The following is a 12,166-nucleotide window of genomic DNA, read 5'->3' on the forward strand; positions in this document are numbered from 1 at the left end:
TTTCTCACAATATTTTATACTATCAACAGCTCTCCAATGCTCGTTACCAAGTCAGTTTTTTTTTTTTTTTTTTTTTTTTTGGGGGGGGGGGACACCAAGGACCACGGCAAAGGCCTTGGCCTGCGTATACACATTTTTTATTTGTCCCGATTTGATTCTTGCGGGTTTACAGCGTGTGCAGCAGTCTCTGTTAACAATAATTAAAAATTCTTCATCAGACAATCTCCTGCTCTCGTGTTTGACAAGTTGTCTGCATCATCATCGTCATCATCACTTGTATTTTAAGAGAACAGTTTACTCAGTGACGTGTTCATCTTACAATCTTCATGCATAGTGGAATCTTAATTATCGCGAAAGGGAATTCTAATGCTGAAACGATGCATGGAGGAAGAGCAATTTGTTCCCTCAGCTATCATGATATAGACCATGGGACCTTTGTTTACAATAAGTGTGACCTTGTACATATTGCCGTTCTGGCAGGCAAGATACTACACTGGTCATATGGAAAAAAATACACTTTGTGTTATAATTTCCACATAAATCCAGGAGTTATGGCAAGTAAAAGCTTGACAAGTTTTGAGATGTGCCCCCTTTCATCATATCAAAAGTTGATAAGAATTAGACAGTGCAATCTCCATAAAATATAAGATTTTAAGATTTCTTCCATTCGGCTGTGTACATATCCTGCCGACAAGAAGTCGATGCTTGGTGGCTCTTCTTTAACACGTGATGTCACATGTCACATCGTCTATCTAGTGGTTACTCTATGGAGAGATCATGGAGAGATGATCTGCCAGTTGGCTGGCTCCGATCCCTAGATTACACATTTTTCTTGTTGCTGTTTTATTTAGGGTCTAGGATTTTACTTACTGGATTTACTTGTGTGTATTTTATGCGTTCTTAAAATTGTATCCTTTCGTTACTCATCGTTTGCATCGTATCTGAATACAGTTTTTTTGTGACGGCCATTCTATTTTCCCAAAAGAGGGATAATAAAATCTATCTATCTATTTAAATGCAGTGGTATATATTGGTAATTACTCAAAATAATTGTAAGCATAAAACCTTACTTGGTAACGAGTAATGGGGAGAGGTTGATGTAAAACATTGTGAGAAACGGCTGCATCTGAATTAACGTTGTTTTCGAGAAAGAACTAGGTTTCCACGAACATAAATTGAAGACCTCAGAATTAGATTCTAATGTCTCGAAATCAAGCATCTGAAAGCACACAACTTCGTGTGACCATGGTGCGACAAGGGTGTTTTTTCTTTCATTAATATCTCGCAACTTTCATAGTTTTTTTTTTTATTCATATGTTGAGATACACCAAGTGAGAAGACAGGGCTTTGACAATTACCGCAGGTGTCCAGTGTCTTTATCTAGTCAAATATCTCCACTGACATGTTGCGGGTCAAATGGTCTGCTTTTCCTTCCTCCATGCTTGTCCCACATTTTCTGACCCTCCCCAATTATACACCGACTTAAAGCTACGAGGTAGCTACCTCCATGCTTTCTTTCGAGCAACAGGCTTTCAGGTGACCTCGAGAAGTCTCAATAGTATATACATGCATACATTGGTAATCTTAAACAGAACTCATCTTAAGTCTGTGTACTTAAGACGATGCAACAATCCCCAAGCCTGACTACTCAAACACCGGATCAAAATAATTTGCATTGTGTCGTTGGGTCGTCACCCAACCTGGAAACGGACACGAGATTCACATGAGAAAGCTATAAAGACTTTATTTACATATAAATATAACACCATAGTCCTTGCTGAATGTGCAACACAATTTAATTATGTGGCTACTGTCCTACGCACCATGCCTCATCACATAATATGGGCAAGCCCAAAAATTCATGGAGCTATATGCCTTTTATCACTTAGTGGGCAAGCCCAAAAACTAATGGAGCTATATGCCGTTATCACTTAGAAAGTTTGAAGAGGGCTCAGAGGTAAAATTCAATTTGAGAAGCACTCATGGACCATGGGGGAAAAGATTGGACAACCATTGCCCAATCTTTTCCTCCATGGTCAAATAAAGGACCGTCCTACCTCCATGGTCGCACCATGCCTCATCACATTATTATGGGCAAGCCCAAGAAATCACGGAGTTATACGCCTAAGACATTTTTAGAAAGTTTGAAGAGGGGCTCAGGGGTAAAATTCAGTTTTGAGAAGTACTCATTGTCCAATCTTGTCCTCCATGGTCCAAAGAAGATCCATCCTCGTGAATGTGGGGACAATTTACTGGTCTCCAACACAATGTTAAAATGCCATTTTATTTGATACTCTTTCAGAGAAAAATTTAAAAGATGACGTCATTGGGCGTCTTCTATTAAGAGGTCTGTACAATCCAAAGCGAAAATCCAAACTTACTCTAGCTTTGTAAGGTTAACAACTGATTTCAAGCAATTGTATTTAATGGTGGGCATGTTTGGGGATGTGTTTGCTATAGTAGTTATGAACAACCGAACCACAAGCGAACAATATGGACGTAGTGTGACCACGAGGTGGACCTTTTGTGATAGACTTGCCAAGAAAGCTACCCCCAGAGGCTGGAGCTTTACCCCCCCCCCCCCCCCCCCCCCCCACTAACGGAGGGTAGAAGGGCAAGGACTCCGGATTTGATTGCAGAATCCGACGGGTTGTCGATCATATCGACCATCCTTCCTCTATGTATCGACCATTGACTTACAATATCCGTGGATCCCTTGCATCAAAGGTCTACCATAGACCTTATCGCAAATACCAATGCGCAAGCGCAGACTGTTGAATGAGGTGCATTGTGGGATATATATGAATCAAATTTGTAATCAGCTAGACCACAATGCACCTAATTCCAAGCTTTACGCGCGCGCCCCAGTATTTGCGAAAAGGTCTATAGAGCAAGGATCAGACATGGTTGTTGGTTTTAAAGGAACACGTTGCCTTGGATCGGTCGAGTTGGTCTTTGAAAAGTGTTTGTTATAAAATGCACATGGGTAGAAAGATGTTGTAAAAGTAGAATACAATGATCCACACAAACATGCCTCGAAATTGCACGGTTTTCCTTTTACCTCGTCGACTAACACGGTCGGCCATTTATGGGAGTCGAACTTTTGAGCCTAAATTTTCACAGGTTTGTTTATTTTATATATAAGTTGTGATACACGAAGTGTGGGCCTTTGGACAATACTGTTTACCGATGTTCTGCGATTGCTTTAACCAAAATCATCGTCAATGTTGTTTGTTTTTTTGAGTTTTTTTTTAGTCCATTCTATGTTTTTTTATTTTTAATTGTTGTCCCTTCCTCTTATCGGTGCGGTGTTTTGTTGTGGGTGTAGTTTTTTTGTTTTCAATAGTCTGGTTTTGCTTGTGTTTTAATGATTTCTTTTGTGTGTTTTTAAAATGTATCAGTGCAATCACCTTTTTATATTGTTATAATTATATTTTTATCGTTGGCAGGGGTCTGGTTTTACACATCTTTTGATGACAGTTATTATACTTTTGTTTTAACCTTGACAGCCCCTGTACAACTTGTAACTATTGTGTATGTCTAAAGATTTAAAATAAATAAATAAATAAAATAAATAAGTATCTACATGGTGAAGATACTTGTATGCAATAACCATGTGTGTGAGCCTGTATTCTAGTCACCCTATGTTTTGCCATAAGTACTTTTATAGACAAGCCACTCGAGTCAAGGGTTCGTAATGAACACTTTCACGCTGTTGGGTTTCGAAAAGGTGTAGAATTTATGGTAAAAAAACAGTCATCATTTAAAGCCACCGCGTATAAACCCAACGTTTGTCCCCCCCCCTCCAAAAAAAAAAACGACGGTGGGTAAACAGACATTGGCACGAACAACGAACAATGGCTGGTGAATGAAATAATTGCCCACGAACTTGACAGATTCATGTTGTTGTTTCTCTTAGAGATGCTGTGTGCGGGGTGGGGGTGGGTGGGGTACATGTCACAAATCGGTGCCCCGAATCAGTGCACCGAGCAGCAATGTTTGTAGTTGTATAGCCATTCGTAAGTGTCTGATCAAAGGTTGTAAAGGCAGGTTATACTTTTGGTAATTGTCCAGTATTGCCCAGTGGTACGACCAGTATTCTCGGTCCGTGTATCCCAACATATGCATTCAATAACCATGGAAGTAGAAATGCAATAACAAACCAATATTAATTTGGCTCTATTGTTCATCAAAATATTATTAAAAATTGCCTGACAATTATTTTATAGCAAACACGATAATATGTAGGTCAGCCCTCTTTTAGGTCCCCTACTCGATGAAATGTTGCCACTTTCTTTTCAATGGGACCAAATATAATGCATGATTATTGGATGTGTTCTGATTGAATGTTTGTTTAAATGCAGTGGACACTATTGGTAATTACTCAAAATAATTATTAGCAAAAAACCTTACTTGGTAATGGGTAGAGGTTTGTAGTTTAAAACATTGTGAGAAACGGCTCTCTGAAGTGACGTAAGTTTTCGAGGAATAAGTAATTCTCCACGAATTTGATTTCGAGACCTCAAGTTTAGAACTTGGGGTATCGAAATCAATTATCTGAAAGCACACAACTTCGTGTGACAAGGGTGTTTTTTTCTTTCATTATTATCTCGCAACTTCGATGACTAATTTTCTCAGGTTGGTTATTTTATTTATATGTTGAGATACAGCAAGTTAGAAGACTGGTCTTTGACAATTACCAATAGTGTCCAGTGTCTTTAATTGACCAGGACTCACTAATATGACCGGACAATAAAGTTGCTATATGAACTAAACGCGGGCCTCTGCTTAAATTTTGAAATAGAAAAATTGCGAGAAAGACAGCTTTAAAAAAAAACCTCTTTATTAGCTGATCTCTAAAGTACAAAACTTTATAAATTATAACAGTAATTAATATATAAATATACTTGATGAGTAATGACTACCCATTTATAATAAATGAGAAAGGCGCGAGTTATAAGTACACAAAAAGCCCGTAGTCAATGTTCTCAGCCAAAGTCAATAAATACACGAGCCTTTTCGAAACAAAGGTTTTAACTATACGGCGAGTGGCCCTTCTGCCTCGCCCGCGCCGAACGCACAGCTTAAAAACTGATTCGCAGACGGAGCTAATAAAGCTACATGGAGCCAAAGTCGAGGTTTCGAAAAGGCCCTGTGAAGTCATCCATAGATGACGTAAGCCTCTTGGGTTGTATACAAAATCTAAATATAGTTTAGCATTTACCCGAAACCTGCCTGCACTTGCAAGAAATTTCTGACCCAGATCTGGTCAGTTTAACCCTGATTCAAGGTTAAAAATTAAGTCAAACAATGTATTAATTTAATCGATAAAGTGACAGATCTCTCAAAAAGGATAATACTTCATTCAAATAAGTCCACAAAACATGTGGCAATAACAATGTTATAGGCAAATCCCCCCACCCCCGTAAATAACTTTTTTCCTCATCTTTATTCAGTGTAAATGCTAGTTTAATCCACATTGAGCATTGGGTTAAATACACCGTGGAGGAATGAATATACCATACACAACAACAATTAGGCCTTTGGAATATTGAAAGCGAGATTTGGTGTGGACCAAATTTCAAAGAGCTGTTTATCGCATGCAGCACTAACTTCTGCAAAAAAAAAAAAAAAAAAAAAACTGTATAGTGGTGTTCGTTTTAACGCCCTGAAGACGAAGCTGCGTATACTGTTTGAAACGTCGAGACCAAACCGGCTCCTTTCAGAGCCACCACTCCTAGCCTTCAAAAGAGATTTTACTCATGGTTGTACCCACAAGTTTACCGTTCATTATAGCTCTTACCCTAAGATTTATATAAGAAGATGTTAATGTTGATAACACGTGCAGTTTGTGCAGCGTTGGCTGTGAATCTTTGATTGGTCACAACATTTTTCAGATCACTAGGAAAACACCGCTCGATTTAATACAGTGGAACGTTTATCACGGTGTGGCCATCCAACTCATTGTCACCAAATTGAGGCTGGACGAAATAATAGTCTGGTACCATGTTTGCGCAATGTCATTATTGTAATTAGGGAAACAGGGAACATGACCAAGATGGTGACAGTGTGATATTAGGTCTATATGATTTTCCCAAACCTCTGTTCGGGTTCTGCATATCCGTTTGATGATGTTCCGTAGCACCGTGCTACACTGCAACAACTGAGGTGTTAAATTAACACTATGGGTGTTGTCACATTATAGATACCAACAAAAGAATCAAAATGTACACCATGGGATGTTGAAATAACACCAATTTCGTTTAACAACAATAACATTGATGTTATTTTTAACACCATATGTTAAATTTGATTCTCTGTTCGGTATATGTGACAACACCCATGGTGTCAGTTTTAACACCCCCTTTTTCAGTGTAATGAGGCCTGAGTCCAAGCCCGAACCATGAGCCTATTGACCCCTTGCACGCGTGTCACACGCGGCGACTGATGCCACGCTCACGTTGGTGGGCTGTTAGGTTTACGTGTATTAACGCCGCGTCGCCTAAAACGCGCACTTCACTGCAAAACGCTCAGCATACTCAATGCATAGAGTTATATGAAAACGCACAGTGAAATTGCCCACCAGGGGCCAATTTCAAGCACGAAAATAGCTCGCTTATTTTACACATGTTACTGGCCAAAATTTCATGCCATATACATTGCTTATGACTAGTATTTAGCTGTTGTTTACTTAGCATAACAATTGAGTGGAGTCTTTGCAGGTAATCTGATTTTACGAGGCAATGAAATGTTTTGCTTAAGCAAAATTTTGTGCTTAAGCAGCTCTATGAAATTGGGCCCAGTATGGCGCATTCAAGATTTTTCTGATGATGACGTCAGGTGAAATGGGTCAATACACCATGGATTGTGAACTTTGTTCACAATAAGTGTGACCTTGTACATTCTTTGAGTATTCTGGCAGGCACAATACTGCACAGGTCATATGGGAAAGATGACATTTTGTGTCATAATTGCCCCCTTTCATCATATCAAAAGTTTGGAATTAGACAGTGCAATCTCCATAAAATATACGATTTTATGATTTCTTCCCTGCATGTACAAATCGTGCCTGCATGAAGTCCAGGCTCAGTGGCTCTTTTGTAAATATGTGATGTCACAGGTCACATCGTCTATAATAAAAATATATATGGAAAAGGCCCTTTAGTACATTAAAAACAATGACATAATACTATTAGCTTTCTGTATGCACGAAGGAGGCAAACACTGCTGCCGAAATGTTATAATAAAATTGGCATTAATTTTCATAAATATATAAAAATGACTTTTAAATACAAATTTAAACAACAACATCAGGAGCGTTGGCAATTAGTAAAATATTAATGATTAGACCGTAATATTAATTATCTACAATTTTGTTAGACTCGTATGATATAATATTTTTTCTTTGACGTTTTCAAACAGCTATAGTTACACGTATATACAAAAACAAAGATAAACTAAAAAGTAGGACTTCAGGAAGCGCTTTGGTTCTACTCAACATTAAAAAATATCTCTTAACAGCCTCTATTCTTAAGCACATTTGCTAAGCGGTTTTGTTTTGGTTAGCAAATGCTAATACTGTGTTTACAGTCTTATATGGGATGAAACTTCAGCACAATCGAAATTTTTTTAAATACACCTTTTTCAGATTGAGTTTTGTTATGTTTCAAAACATTCATTGCAACATTATTATTAATACAGCATTTCGTTGGCAAGTTGAGTATATCCTCTCATTTTGACACATAAAAGTTAATGCTGACCATGCTAAGTGACCCTTGACCGTCATTAGTCTGTGACGTCATATCCCAAGTTCCTTGCCGCATCCACAAAACACTCTCACGCGGTCATTAAAAAAACATACACTTGCATGGTCTCTAGGTGGCAGCAGACCTACTTGGCAAATCAAGTATTCTTTGAAATGTGCACATGATCAGAACTACCCGAGCAGTGGAAAGAATGTCTGCTGCCACCCTCTTTGCAAGTTTTCCATTACACTCTGTAAAGCCTGCGTGCGTGTGGTGACTGGGCCCCTAAGACAAGTCCCACCGCGAGATCCAGTGATTCCATTGGATACAATGATACCCTTGGATACGTGCAGTGACATGAGTTTTCCACATGCAGTACACTGCCGCCTGTCACGTCGCGCATCTCTATGTTAAATGAGGGAGGTCAAAGGTCAAACTACACGCCGGTTTTTGATGCCGGTCTCTGGCGTTGATCACGAGCCTTGAAAAATGACGTCAGACGTTCAGGCTTGCGTGCTCGTGGACTGCCATTGGTGGTCTGTCATTATTTTCCGTAGAGTGGGTTGACATAGGTCGACGTAGAGGGCTTGTAGATTGGATTTTGCGCCTGTAGATAAAGGAGAAAGCAGTGATATAAAAATTGACAACATTGAAATAAATTAAATACAGATTTATGATCAAATAATTCAAATCCAAATTGTTTTGTTTGTCTTAAAGGAACACGTTGCCTTGGATCGGTCGAGTTGGTCTTTGAAAAGCGTTTGTAACCGTTTTTTATAAAATGCATATGGGTAGAAAGATGTTGTAAAAGTAGAATACAATGATCCACACAAACATGCCTCGAAATTGCGTGGTTTTCCTTTTACCTCGTCGACTAACACGTCGGCCATTTATGGGGGTCAAAATGTTGACCCCCATAAATGGCCGACCATGTTAGTTCGCACAGTAGAAGGAAAATCACGCAATTTCGAGGCAAGTTTGTGTGGATCATTGTATTCTACTTTTAAAACATCTTTTCAACCATATGCATTTTAAAAAAAACGGTTACAAACGCTTTTGTTTTGACCAACTCGTCCGATCCAAGGCAACGTGTTCCTTTAACGATGATAATTATTACCTCATCCCAGACTGCCGATTGTTGCTCTTTCGTAAATCGAGTAAATTCTCTCTTGTCGTGCAGATACGTCAGAAGTCTCAACAGGACAAGTAGAATGACCCCTATGAAAACAATGGCGCCCACGATGCTGAGAACGAGGATGAGAATGTCGCCTGACGTAGGGTCAGTCGCAATGGGAGTTTTACCGTTGTCGCCCCCGCCTCCATTTGGGTCACACTCTGTACAATGGAAACCAGAGGTAAGAAGAATGATTAATCTGTTTGTTTCCTCTGAAAACATCTCACATGATGTACTTGAGCGGGGATGTAGGGGGGGGGGAGGTGATTTCAAACTCCTTGATCTGCCCCGGACTTGACTGAGAGTCATTGACCTTGTAGTTGACCTGCCGTTGGTTTCACCCATTTCTTCCTAACTTAGGATTAATCTTAACCGGAGTACTATATTAGGACACATTGCACCCATCCTAAGTTAGGACGAGTTACTCGTCCTTACTTTCAGTGAGACGAAATTTATTTTTTCATGTAAAAACGTATTAACCAGTTATAGTATGTTATGGCAAAATACCATAACTGGTTACGTTTTTACATGCTAACTCTGAGACAAAAATAATGTTTGTGACATTGTTTTACTCATTTCTCAAAACTGCAGCACCTCAGCAAGTAATCTTTTCAGGGCAACGGTCTATTATTATTATCTTCACACTGTTTAAGTTTAATGTAAATTTGTGGACATTGTGTAAAAAGTCCCAGGGGTGGATTTTACAAAGGTAAGTCCTAGGCAATGCTAAGAGATAGGACTGGTCCCAAGTTAGGACCAGTAACTCATCCTAACTCTTAGCATTGCCTATAGGACTAGTCCTGAAATCCACCCAAGACCCTTTAATCACAGTAACGTTTGGTTATCAATACCAATAAACACTTTCTCGGCTTGAAGCACAGCAGCTTTCGATAGATTTTAGTATTTTGAGAATAATTTCATATTGAAGTAGGGTAATGAGGTTATGTTAAAGGCAGTGGACACTATTGGTAGTTCCTCGAAATAGCTATTAGCATAAAACCTTTCTTGGTGATGAGTAATGGGGAGAGGTTGATGGTATACAATATCGTGAGAAACGGCTCCCTCTGAAGTGCCATAGTTTTCGAGAAAGAAGTAATTTTCCACCAATTTAATTTCGAGACCTCTCAGATTTAGAACTTGAGGTCTCGAAATCAACCATCTAAATGCACACAACTTTGTGTGACAAGGGTGTTTTTTTTCTTTCATTGTTATCTTGCAAGTTCGATGACCGATTGAGCTCAAATTTTTCACAGGTTTGTTATTTTATGCATATGTTGAGATACACTAACTGTAAAGGCTTGTCTATGACAATTACCAATAGCGTCCACTGCTTGAAGCAGGTTTTATAGGCCCAAAATTTGATTCTGAGAAACCTTACACATGTCATATATACGTTTCTCAGCTTGTCTGTTCCTATGAGACGATTCCCTGCTTTGACACTACAGCTCGGATTATCGGCAATATCTCAAAAGCATGATTGGTTTTTAAAATGAAACATCTTCAGAAACATGCGTTAATGCGAAAACATTGAAAATTTACCCGGTAAGTCTGCTGCCACCTAGCGTTGAAAAGTCTCCCATTGCCTTAAATGCCTTTACCCAATAACAACCTGACTCCGTTTTTTTTTTCAAACTTCCCGTTTCCCGTTTCTTCTAAATCTAGCTATAACTGCGTCAATCGCGCGTCAGTTAGGTGTCCCAGCCCCGTCCTTACCTCTTGGTTGGTCTTGTAGGTGAACCAACACAGTACCATTGTCCAGGGTCTCGTAAACAAAATTGTAGGATGTTGAACAGTTGGTGAAGCCACCGGGAAACACGCATAGATTGGACACATTCACTATATTATGGGAAGACAAAGTATTCAAGCGAATAATGACAATAGTTGTATAAAAAAAAAATCCAAAACGTCACATTTGAATGCAATACTTAACTCTCAAATTATATCTCAAACTATAGGCCTAACAAAAAAATAGTCAATGCGTTGCTCAATCAACAATTAAAATGACTTACCACTGGGCAGCTCGCTGTCAATGACAACGGCCACCGTGCACTTATCGCATTCCTCCGGCGAGATGACATCGCTACCGAAGATTTTACATTCCACACAGGGGCGGTAAGAAGAACATTTACCGATGCAGGTCTGGGGAAATCAGTGAAAAAAACATGGATCAATATGACGTTGCAGTGTGACACTTTTGAGTCTCTAGGTGGCAGCAGACATCGAGTAAATTGCAAACAATTGAATATGAAAAGTATGAAATATTTGATAGTGAACGAAAGTAAATTGATTAGATTCAATCCGCAATAATGTTAAAGTTTATACTAGGACCTGTCTGTCTGTGAAACATTTGTCTCAAAATGTGAGAAAATAGTCTCTGTACAAACCTTGAAATCACTTTTGTGCCCTCTCTCACAATGGCGACAAGAACTTTTGTAAATGACGTGTACAAAACATGAACCAATGTTTGTTGATTTCACTCAAAAGGTTCCACACATCACATTAAATAAGTTTTCATATAGCTTGGTTGAACGGAGTGTTTATTGAAAACTATAACTAATGAAAGTGAATTTACTTAACATAATGGAAGTAAAGGTACTTTGATACCCCTAAAATTCTACAGTTTTAAATTTGTTTAAAGGCATTGGACAATATTGGTAATTGTCGAAGACTATAGCCTTCACAGTTGGTGTATCTCAACATAAACATAAAATAACAAACCTGTGAAAATTTGAGCTCAATCGGTCATCGAACTTGCGAGATAATAATGAAAGAAAAAGCACCCTTGTCACACGAAGTAGTGTGCGTTTAGATGGTTGATTTCGAGACCTCAAGTTCTAAATCTGAGGTCTCGAAATCAAAGTCGTGGAAAATTACTTCTTTCTCGAAAACTATGGCACTTCAGAGGGAGCCGTTTCTCACAATGTTTTATACCAACAACCTCTCCCCATTACTCGTCACCAAGAAAGGTTTTAGGCTAATAATTATTTGGAGTAATTACCAATAGTGTCCACTGCCTTTAAAGAATGCGAGTGAACTCACCTTGCATGTTTCACACGTTGAACCTTTAAATGGCGAGTTTGCATCGCATTTGCAGCGGTTGCATTCACATACCCCGTTGGCGTTACACATCAGCTGCAAAGGTAAACGGTTACTGATTAGAGTCATGGTCATGCATTGGTATCTTCTTATTTATCTGATGTTTGAGTTTTTTTTGCAGTAAAACAAGTAAAACAACCCCACTAAAAAG

At 38.9% G+C, this 12,166-nt stretch overlaps 1 protein-coding gene across 3 annotated transcripts in view; it reads right to left on the reverse strand.

The window, feature by feature from the left end:
- Window positions 1-4,843: 4,843 nt before the first annotated feature.
- Window positions 4,844-12,166, reverse strand: part of LOC139948899 (integrin beta-1-like) — a 41,996-nt gene continuing 34,673 nt past the window's right edge. For all 3 annotated transcript variants that reach the window (XM_071947261.1, XM_071947260.1, XM_071947262.1), the window contains 5 exons: window positions 11,959-12,051; window positions 10,929-11,058; window positions 10,633-10,755; window positions 8,863-9,080; window positions 4,844-8,352 (listed from right to left, as the gene is read on the reverse strand). In XM_071947261.1, the coding sequence (XP_071803362.1) occupies window positions 8,290-8,352; window positions 8,863-9,080; window positions 10,633-10,755; window positions 10,929-11,058; window positions 11,959-12,051 (627 nt within the window). In that variant the 3' untranslated portion in view covers window positions 4,844-8,289. The remainder of the gene's footprint in view (window positions 8,353-8,862; window positions 9,081-10,632; window positions 10,756-10,928; window positions 11,059-11,958; window positions 12,052-12,166) is intronic.

This window comes from Asterias amurensis, chromosome 16, assembly GCF_032118995.1.
Source record: "Asterias amurensis chromosome 16, ASM3211899v1".
In the NCBI taxonomy this organism is placed as follows: Eukaryota; Metazoa; Echinodermata; class Asteroidea; order Forcipulatida; family Asteriidae; genus Asterias; species Asterias amurensis.